Below are 10,555 nucleotides of genomic sequence, written 5' to 3' on the forward strand. Positions count from 1 at the left end.
CAGCGGGCTCAGGCGGCCCCTCGCCGCAGGTCCGAGGGGATTCGGGCTTGGCCGAGGGGCACGGCGGCAGCGCCGACAGCCAGGAACCGCTTTCTGCCTCTCCCCGCAGAGCCTGAGGCTCAGCTCCACCGGGGAGCAGGTCCGGTCCCCTCAGGGGCAGCAAGGCGGCTGAGGGAGCCTCGCTCCTTGGGCAGAAGCAGCCGCAGGGGCCAGGGCAGCTGCGCTTTGCTTTCGAATTACCGCGTGTGACACCGTTCTGAGCCGAGAGGATGATCCAGAAAAGCGTTTGTCAACCCCCCTACCCCCTCCGCCAAAATTCAGCCGCTTTCAGAGCGTAAGACTGAAGCATTAAGTGTAGAAATATAGAGAACTGCAAAGCTTCTGCTCTCCAGCTGACAAGGAAAAAGGGAGTCAAACCCCTTCTGCACTTCACCAGAAAACCCTCTCCCAAACCCTTCTATTAGATCACTGCTGACCTGGGTTCGTCACCCATTCCGATACCAACCAAAGCCAGCATATGGAGACTGGGGCATAATTTAAATACAGCTGCTTCACAGCAGTGATTGTCCAACATTAACAAGCAGAATCACTCCATTAAATCACAATTTTAATCTACCAATCATACAAAAACTGCCCCTCAGTTTAATTTTACTAAGCCATATCCCGTTTACTCAAATACGACAAACACAGTGAAAGTTTATTCCTTTATTGATAAATGCTTTCCAGACTTTTCAAACTGGATTGTTCAGTTAAAACCCAAACCACAAAATACTTTCAACCTAAAATCCTTAATGTCCTCCTTAGAAAACACAAAACCAGGGGTCTGTTCTGACCACAAAGGAAAAGCTTGCAAGCCCAATTCTGATTTTGGAAATCTAGAGCTTCAGAGTTGGCTTATTTAAATAAGACCTTAAAGATTAATTTACAAAATGCAATATAACTATGTGATATGATGCGTGGCATTGAGATCTGCAGGACAGTGAAGAATCTTCAAACATCTTGAGCTGATGTCTATGAAGGGGCTATTTGGCTTCTTTGCATCCTAGAGAAAGAGGAAGACAAGTTAACAGCACATCTCACCTCAGGCTCGTGAACCTTTCAGTGCTACAAACCATAAGAGCTCCCAATTAATTCACAAGGTACAGAGGAGCTGTTGTCAGATAATCAGAAATGAACATTATCCACAGCTGTAAAGAAACTCAAACTCTTTAGCAGACAAGCCAGAAATACATGGATGAAAACAGAAAAACCCTTCACCATTCTGAATCGCAACATCTGACCACAACAGCTTCACAGATACTGAAGATGTCAACTCCAAATAACCCACAGAAAAATGGATCATCAAAGGAGACAAGAGGCAGTCAAAAGAATCAAAAAAATCTTATTCCGAAGTTAAACAGCAGGCAGCTCCAAACACAGGAGATCAGATTTTTCTTGGACAGACCAATGCAGTGAAGCGACATTCCTGTCGCCAGCACGTTAATATATACTGTAGGCAGATGATTGTCAGGATATGGAATGGGCATTAGCAGCCAATTTAGCCTCGAAGTCACTAGAACATCTTGTGCCTCTCATTTTATTTCCCAGATTAGCAGTTTCACAAGACTCATCTCAATACATTACTCCTTCCTTGACATGTCAACCGCTAGGAACACTTCAGGGACTTATGCAACATCTTTCTGATGCTTAATTAAAATAAGATTTATAAGGAGTATTTCTAAGGCTTCTACAGTAAGGATTCTGTTGGAAGAAACTTGGAAGGGTTTTGTTTGTTTTGTTAAAAAGTGGATTAAAATCAGACAAGTGCTGCACCCAGGCCTACACAGGCCTCCTGACCAGCTGCATTCACTAACAATCCCTCTTTATTCACTCTGATTCTGGAAGCTTTTCACTGAAGCTAGGGACCAAAACACTCACCAGTCTTCCTGGTTTAAGAGGTAGCAGCAACCACACCCACCTTCTGGGCAGCTTCCTTCTTGGCTTGGTGAGCCTGCAAGACTGCAACAGCCTCCTCCACCTTAAGGAGACAAGTTATCTAGTGAGAGCTGCTCTCTGGGCCAAAGCCACCCAGAGCCCACCCCATCTAAAGGAACAGGCCAGTCCACCTTCGAGCGGAGGGACTCTGGAGACTCCAGCATGTGCAGCAGCTCCGAGTTGTCAATCTCTAGCAGCATTCCTGTGATCTTCCCTGCAAGGCTGGGGTGCATAGCTTGAATCAGAGGGAACAAGCGTTCTCCTGGAAAAAAAAAACACACAGTTCAGCCAGCCGAGTTTCAATTAAAAAGTCATCCTGAACCCTGAGGGGATTTCCAAAGTAAAACGTAATCTGTAAGAACTGGAGTTTCACTCACCCAGCATCTGTTTCTGCTCCTGGGGAGGGGCAGCAGCCAGCATGGAGGCCGTTAGTGGTTCCTGTCCCTGCACGTGTACCGCAGGTTGAGGTGCCTATAGAAGGGCAGACATGAGGGTTCTGAAATAAGTGTTGAAGCAATCAGCCTAGTAGCAATACAGTAAGATATTCCCGCCTTCTAAACCACAATCTTTGTCAAGGCTGCATCAGACTTAAGTTTCAGAAAAGGACAGGTAAGGTGCCCTTGGTACACAAACATGCTCCCTCCAAGTCCTGAACTCAAACCCCATAATGTCACACACAGGCACTGTAAATACCTTGCAAAAACTGGATCAAATGTTGAGACACAAATATCACAACTGAAAAAGCAACATCCATGCCTGCTTATTTTACAATGCAGAGGTTTGTGGGAGAAGCAAATGGTGTCTTCAGTGATACCTTAGTGAGGATCTGGCAGAAATGAGTATGAATGGTTGCAAAATGAGAAAGCAAAGAGCCAAGAAAAATACCCATCCAGCAAATCTGGGTAAAAAAGGGCTTGCAAGTACAAGGCATATAAATCAACTAGGTTGCTCCTGGCAAGGGTACAACCACCAGGTTTTTAAATTCCAGCTTATGATGCCTGTCTGGGTTACATAAGTAGCTTGAAGTTTCTCTAAAAACACTTTAGCTGCATGTAAAACCTGTTGGACTGCAGGAACTTCCCAGCCCAGACCCCTGCGTTACCTGCAAAGGCTGTACAGCTGGGTGTGGGCTGCGGACACTTGAGGCATATTTATAAGGAGGAACTGCTCTGGGAGCAGGGGCAGCTACAGGCGGACGAGGAGCTAAATTCTGTGCTGCAGTGCCAACGCCTGCAAAAGAGAACAGAATTACAAACACCTGTAGCAACATGCAAGCAAATAAATTGGGATGTCTGATAATAACTGTTGAATTCAGACTATGCCCTGCAGAGTCTAATACTTCTTTAGAAACTGGTCTCCAAAATGCGGCTTGCTACTTTAGGAAAGGGCTGCTCTCCCGAGAACTAAAATATAGCATCCATGGTTAAGATATTTTCTAGCTATTCACTGGAATAAAATTAATTTGGTTACTCTACTCTGAAAACAATATTCGTAACCTACACAGACTTTTTTTTTGAGTGGTAAATGTTGCAGAGGTGTAGAGATGAGTTCCAAACCAGCAGAAAGCAACCCATCTGGATTTCCACTGCTGTGCTGTAGCACCAACTATCCCCAGACCTGCACTGCACAGCAAGGAACAGGAAAGATTCAGGTGCTGTCTCTGCCCCTTGCTCCAGGTGGCTTTTGGTTCTCCGTATGAGGACCATCTTTGGAACCAGAAATCAAGTCTCAATATCATCCTCCTCCCTCACAGACAAGGGAAGAGAGCCTGGGAGGAGACACTTTACCAACTCGCTGGGCAGCAGCAGGGAGGCCACGAGAGGCCGGGGCGTTGCTGGCAGGGGCCAGATGGCGCAGTGCTGGCCGTGGTCCAGACTGGCGCATGGCATTTGGCATTCCCTGGAAGCCTAGTGGAAGAAATGAGGGGAAATCCTCAAACCAGAACCGACTGACAAGTCAGGACAGTCAGCTACAGGAAGCAGGTTGGGGTTGTGCACGGAAAGGAAAGCATGCATTGTTCCTGTTGGAATGTACAGCCAAAAGGGTCACACAACCAAACCACTGTCTCTAGCATGCTCACCTTGAGGTCTTCCTCCTTGCTGCCAGCGTGGGTTGGGTCTCATCTGCGTCATTTGATTGGGTGCATAGTAAGTGGGTCTGCTCTGAGCCTGAGGAAAGATCAGAGGCAACATCCAAGTGAATAACGAACATGGTTTACAACATGTGTTGGCAGTTGTTGCCAGGACTCAACACTCAATTCACATCAAGAGAACAGGCAGTTGGGAAGTCACAGAATTCACCCCACTGACTGCAGCCCTCCTTAGACATTATTTGCTTCTAGGCATAAGAAAGGCTCAGTGAGATCACTGCAGCTGAACCATCAAAAGACAGGTTGAAAAACCACCCCAGCTCAGCTTACCTGGGGCATAGCAGGCATGAAATACCCCCCAGCAGCAGGCTGGAACTGATTAATAATAGTGTTGGCAGGCAAGGCTCTCATCCCAGCGATACGCTGCATGTACTGATTAGTTAAATGGGCCTTTCGCTCTTCTTTCCTTTGTGCCAGTGCAACATACAACGGCTTTGAGCCCACAATTCGCCCATTCATCTCTGTCACAGCTTTTGTAGCTTCCTCTGGAGAGGAAAAGCAGACAAAGCCAAAGCCTTTGCTCCGTCCATCTTCCAGCATCACCTGCAGTAAAGATCAATTGCTAGTGGAGTACCATTACAAGAACTCATGCCTAAAAATTGATATTTATTTTAAGTGTCAGATGTCAGACAGGTAGGACATAACTGTTGCAGAGGTGTAGAGACAGGTACTCGATGAATGAGTCACCTGTCTGGATTTACTCTGCTGTTCTGTAAGCACCATGTGTCCCCAGGCCCACACTGCACAGTAAGGAATGGGAAAGATTTGGTGCAGCCACTAAATGCACGTAGGAAAATGCCATTTCATGCTTATTGGGAGTCACCTCAAACAAGCATGTCTGCCACTTCCTGCCTCCTCTTTTGATGAGGGAATGAAGCAAGTTTCCACTAAAATCCCACCAAGACACAAAGAAATCTGTATTTACTAGTCCAGATCTTCTCAGGACCACAATGACCAGAGGATGCAAGAACTGCCCTTTGGTCCCACGCCAGGCAACAGTTCCTTCTTCAGGCTTTAAAATCCAAATACCCCCAAAACCCCACAATACCTTGGCACTTGTTATTGACCCGAAAGGCGAGAACTCCTTCCTCAGTTTTTCATCATCTATAGTGTCATCTAGGTTTTTAATGTATAGGTTAACACCCTAGAAGGGAAAGAACAATCAGACATTTGTAATACTAAAGAAAATCTTGAGCACGTTGACTGTTACCACCCATCTGCCAGAGCTGTAATTTATCTGAAAACTCTTAATTTAGCATAATGTTCCTTTCGTACCACCCAAAGCTGAAGGCGATAAATGTTGCAAAGGCGTAGAGACAGCTCCCACTGTGGTGAAAGGGAACTTGTCTGGATTTCCTGTGCCTTCCTGTTGCACCATGTATCCCCAGTCCAGGACTGTATTGCAAGGAGTGGGAAAGACACAGATGCGATCTCTGACATGACCCACTTTTGCCAAAAATTAGAGACAACAGTACAGGGTTTATGCTGTCTCTTTCCATCCTTCTAAGTACATTGATTTGAAAGCAAAGAAGACTGCATGACTTCATGTCCTCCTAAACACTTTCATTGACAAGACTATGCCCCGAGGCCCCCGCTGCTCCCAAATACCATGGAGTCACCTTTACATTTCAACTCCCAGGATCTCTCATAGAACAATGACTGACTGTCAATTCTTTTCAAGTCCGCCAAGAGACAAAACAGTGCTTAAATTCAGCAAAGGAACGGACTATTCACCTGGTACCGGCTGAGCCTCTCTTGTTTCAGCTGTTCAAACTTCCGTTTCAGCTCTGCCTGGCGCTCGACCTTCTTCTGTGCTCGGCCTACAAACACCATTTTCCCATTGATATCCTTTCCATTCATTTCTTCTACTGCCTGGACAGAGGGTTCAAGAAGAAACCATCAACTGCTGAAGCAAGACAGCATCTGATCCTGTTAAGAACAGGACTGTCCAAAGCTCATGTTCTATCCCTGTCTATTAGCCAATAAACCAACGTTGCCACATCACCTTTACCCTGCTTCCCTGTAACAACAGGCTAAAGACAAGCTGAAGTTATCAAGATAGACCATGCTCACATTCCCACTGTAACCATTAGTCCAGCAACTTGCGAATTTATCCCCACCCCTTCTTGCAATTAAGGCCAAATTTTAACAAGCATACTGCTTAGAGAAAACTGTTTCTAAGCAATGTTCTCACCCTAGACACCTTCCTCCTCCTTAAGCCCTGCACTGTTAATCTTCAGCAATTAACGTTCCTGATTACACCACTGCATTCTGTGTGGCTCTAGTAATCTGGAGAAATGCCAAGTTACCCTTGAATGTCAAGCTAGTAAGGTGCAAAAGGTTTCATAGTTCCCACATCTAAAAGAGGTTATGCCTGAGGCAGAGTTCTCTCCCATTTTAGTAACAGACTCCTATGATAAACCAAGTAAATTTTTCTTCTCTGAAGATGCCCAAGCAGCATAGAAATCAGTCATACCTTGTTAGCATCTTCATGCTTTTCAAAGCTTACAAAGCCAAAGCCTTTGGATTTTCCAGAGGGGTCTGTCATCACTTTAACACTCAGAGTTTTACCTGTTACCAAGGGACAGGTTTAGACAATATTATAAAACTATTTCAAGACTACTAAACTCCATGTAATAGACCCAGCCCTCTCTCTCATCTGCTGGGCAGCCTCTGCCTCCTGTCCAGCACCTGGCACAACTGTTACCCACACCTCAATCCTCTGTATTCCTCAGCCTCCAAGTGACTGTGATAAACTGCTAAACTACCAGGGGTCATGAAATTCACAGCCTCATTAAAAACATTTCTGTATTTACCGTATTTGCTGAAGAGCTCCTTTAGTCTTTCATCATCCATGTCATCCCCGAAGTTTTTAATATAAACATTGGTGAATTCCTTCGCCTTGGCTCCCAACTCAGCCTCCCGCTCTTTACGAGACTTGAATCTCCCAACAAATCTGTAAGAAAGAATGAAAATCCCAATAAGCAGCTTGTTTTCAGGAGCGGAAAAACAATGTGTGACTTGTGGCAGGGCAAAAAATGAGTGTGTAGAAGGAGCTGGGAATGGGGCTAAGAAAGGGTGACAGTGGAAAAGGACAAACAGGCCATGGGCCATCCAGAAAAATCACCTGTCCTATGGTTGGCCAAGGACACCCACCCAGCTCTGCAGTGGAGAGAGTACTGGCCACAGACACCCACCCCAGCCCACTGGTGGAAAGACAGCAAATCAAGGCTTGGTTAGGGAAACCCACCAGGCCTGTAATGGAGGGGTAGCAGGCCATGGCTTGGGCAGGGTCACTCACCAGCCCTGTAGTGGAGAGGCAGCAGGCCAAGGCTTGGGCCAGGAGAACCAGTGCCTTGTGTGTCCCTGTTAATACCGAGATGCATCACGGTTCATGCGATCGTTGCTGCTTCTGGCTGTGACACTCACACTTTGCGGTCGTTTAGCAGCATGCCGTTCATCTTCTCGATGGCTCTATCTGCAGCATCCTGGGTCTCAAAGTGCACAAATGCGTAGCCCTTAGAGCCATTCTCATCACACACCACCTAGACATGTGGAAGGAAAACAGACTGTCAGCTCTCTGGACACGTTCTCTCCTCTGTCATGCTCAGACACAAGGCCAGCTCACAAAAATGGGTTACTGCCAAGGTTCAACACTAGGAAAACATCATCTGTATTCAGACTTGTGCACTTTATGACCAAATCTGATGTAACTTCAGCAATCCCTGACCTTTTGGCCAACTCTACTCTGCCTTTCAGACTCCACTCCTTGCCTGGTAAAAAGTCTCCCCTTTTGCTTCCTACGTTGGATGTGTCTGATCATGTCATCGCTATAACAGAATTGGACAAAGTAACCACATCTCACCTTGCAGGACAAAATATTCCCAAACGCTGAGAATGTGTCATAAAGTGCCTTGTTATCAATGGATTTGTCCAGGTTCTTAATGAAGACATTCCCAACCCCTGACTTCCTCAAGGAGGGGTCCCTCTGAGACCACATGATGCGAATGGGTTTTCCTTTGATCACATCAAAATTCATGGTATCTAGAGCACGCTCAGCTGCAAGAGAAATCAAGAACAGATTTCTGCGGTTTGTTAAAAAAAAAAATAAAGGTTTCCATCATGTGGGTGATCGCTTTCTCTGAATTTTGCTCAGCTTACAGAGACATTTGGGGTAATATCACAGGCAACCAATTCCAATGACTTTTTAACTTAATGTTTCAAGGGAGGGGTTTGCAGCACAGTCACTAGACATGTTTAAGTATGTAATAGGTTTAGCAGACTATTTTAGATTTATATTATAGTAACGTTTTAACAACCAGAGCAAAATGACTGTCAAAATGCCTGGGGTTTATTAGTTATATTCTTTATTATTATAAAGGTAAATTGCTCCACCCAAAGACGGAAAGGAAATACAGGGAACCCTGGGGAAAAAAGGGAAGTAGAAGTTACTGGCTTGTTTGATTTTCATGAAGCTCACATCTACCCATACTCATTTCTATTAAGAGAAAAGGATCATCTCCCTATCAGGTCAGGAGAAATGTGCACAAGCACGTGGCTGGCTGGGAAGAAGACACGAGTCAGCCTCTGTAACTTGTGGCCAAAAAATGATTCCCAAGTTGCTCAATCTAAAGATAACAGCAAGCGTGGACAAAACTCTGCAAAAAAAGTCCATACACCCGATCTGATTAACAGGGAAGTGTTGTCTAAACTCTAAAACCCCAGCACTGTCATTCCAACCTACACTGAAACCCCCCTCCATGATTCTATTTCTGCTACCTACTGATATATTAAAAGGATCATTACGTACACACATTAGGATCTTGTTCATAAAATTGAGATGCTTGGGACTCTTCTGTGCCAGAAAACACTCCCAGCATGAAGTGAGCAGAGAAAAAGAAAGACTGTTAATTCCCAGCATGAAGCAGGGAAAAAAGAGGGATAGACATGCATTAAAACCAAGGAATATTAACAGGGCAGAACCCAAGTTTTCCAAATTTGTTTGGCTCAGTTCTTCCAGGCCAGCTCCACGGAGTGATACCTAATTAGATTTCAGGAGCAGCAAATTCAGAGAAAATGCCAGTTAGAACACCTCCTGAATGTGACTCTGCTAGTGCAGCCAGAGTAACTACTCAGCATTTCACAGAACTACCTCTAGGAACTCTGAGGGGACATTGCCTACAGAAGGCTCCTGAACTCCCTACCTCCAAAGTCAGTGTCAGCTACTGCATGGAAGTTTCTCAGAATTTTTCACTTGCTTCGAAAGGTTTTTGTTGTTGTGGCTTTTTAAACTGAAGTGGTGCCATTGCTATTTTCCCCAGTCCTTCACACATACACCCCAGCTGGGAAACAAACTGCTGGATGTCATTCCTGAAGTAGCCAGGCTTGCAAAAAAAAAGAAAATGACTTATGGAGGAAAGTTATACTTGCTAGGACTCTACTAGCTCTGTTTAGTCAAAGGTGTTACATGCAATTAACTGCCATGCTAAAATGATTCCTCAGCTGCTACTCTGAATCAATGCAACCGAGGTTCTTCCTGCAGTCCATTCCTAGTAGGCACTTCAGCAGGCGACTTGGTCCAGGCTTGTCGAATTTGGCAATGTTTATTTATAGCAGGGAAAGGTCCTCCAGAAGTATGCACTGGCAAGGACACAAACTAGTTGTATATACCATCTGCAGCAGAAACAGGGCTCCTGCTGAAAGGCGACAAGCAGATGAAGCAGCGGCATGCAAGCAAAGGGAACTGCAAAACACTCTGCAGCAGCTACTGATAGAGACTAGTTATGAACTTACCCCCAGTTCTTTCAAGCCTCCTCAGCATATACTTAAGCAGATACTATTGCACTGCTCTTCCAATAACTTGCTAGTCTTCCACTCTATTATTATACTCTGCCTGAAATTCACTCAGACACTTCTTGCGAGCAGTGGTGTAAGAAAGCCCTAGAAGGATTCCCTGACCTGAGGAAGCTCTGCCATACCCACAGGTGGAAATGCAATCGTATTACACCAGGACCTAAGAAAACCTGTAAAGGATCAGCATGAGTTATGTGAATGACTCAGACAAAGCACATCTGATTCGTGTCCTTAATCTGAGCAAGCACCTTCTCATTTTCTTCTATTTAAGACACAAAGCCTCAGCCATTTCAGTTCCTGTATCTGTTTCTCTCCCACTGGTTCCTGTCATCCTTCCAGCAGACTCAACTGCAACTCATATACATTACGCACACTCTCAACCCCTTTCAGGCTTCCTTTTCATTCCTCTTCCGTAGCCTTCTAGATAGGGAAAGCACATGAACCCTCCTTGCAGTTTGCCTCAGGCCTCGTAGTAATTAATGTCCCTTACAGGCTCCCTGATGCAAAGCTAACACAATGCTGGAATTAGCAGCTGTGGTTGAGCAGCATAAAGACTGACAATCCCCACACACCCCACCC

The 10,555-nt window shown here is 45.4% G+C and overlaps 1 protein-coding gene and 3 non-coding genes across 5 annotated transcripts in view; all 4 read right to left on the bottom strand.

Moving 5' to 3' along the window:
• Nucleotides 1-693: 693 nt before the first annotated feature.
• Nucleotides 694-10,555, bottom strand: part of PABPC4 (poly(A) binding protein cytoplasmic 4) — a 13,840-nt gene continuing 3,978 nt past the window's right edge. The window contains exons 2-15 of one of the 2 annotated variants that reach the window (XM_026863372.1): nt 7,989-8,182; nt 7,553-7,668; nt 6,940-7,079; nt 6,600-6,694; nt 5,858-5,995; nt 5,172-5,267; nt 4,394-4,666; nt 4,055-4,142; nt 3,762-3,881; nt 3,077-3,204; nt 2,352-2,445; nt 2,106-2,236; nt 1,918-2,017; nt 694-1,042 (exon numbers count right to left, since the gene is read on the bottom strand). In XM_026863372.1, the coding sequence (XP_026719173.1) occupies nt 1,931-2,017; nt 2,106-2,236; nt 2,352-2,445; nt 3,077-3,204; nt 3,762-3,881; nt 4,055-4,142; nt 4,394-4,666; nt 5,172-5,267; nt 5,858-5,995; nt 6,600-6,694; nt 6,940-7,079; nt 7,553-7,668; nt 7,989-8,182 (1,700 nt within the window). In that variant the 3' untranslated portion in view covers nt 694-1,042; nt 1,918-1,930. Of the gene's footprint in view, nt 1,043-1,917; nt 2,018-2,105; nt 2,237-2,351; nt 2,446-3,076; nt 3,205-3,761; nt 3,882-4,054; nt 4,143-4,393; nt 4,667-5,171; nt 5,268-5,857; nt 5,996-6,599; nt 6,695-6,939; nt 7,080-7,552; nt 7,669-7,988; nt 8,183-10,555 lie in introns of those variants that run through there. The other variant, XM_026863373.1, reaches the window with a different exon arrangement.
• Nucleotides 3,497-3,629, bottom strand: LOC113488345. Its single transcript, XR_003399915.1, has one exon. It is a non-coding gene; the product is annotated as a small nucleolar RNA SNORA55 (small nucleolar RNA).
• On the bottom strand, nt 4,766-4,895 carry LOC113488338. The gene has a single exon (XR_003399909.1). It is a non-coding gene; the product is annotated as a small nucleolar RNA SNORA55 (small nucleolar RNA).
• LOC113488339 lies at nt 5,419-5,551 on the bottom strand. Its single transcript, XR_003399910.1, has one exon. It is a non-coding gene; the product is annotated as a small nucleolar RNA SNORA55 (small nucleolar RNA).

Source organism: Athene cunicularia (genome assembly GCF_003259725.1).
Source record: "Athene cunicularia isolate RWA chromosome 23 unlocalized genomic scaffold, athCun1 chr23_part1, whole genome shotgun sequence".
In the NCBI taxonomy this organism is placed as follows: Eukaryota; Metazoa; Chordata; class Aves; order Strigiformes; family Strigidae; genus Athene; species Athene cunicularia.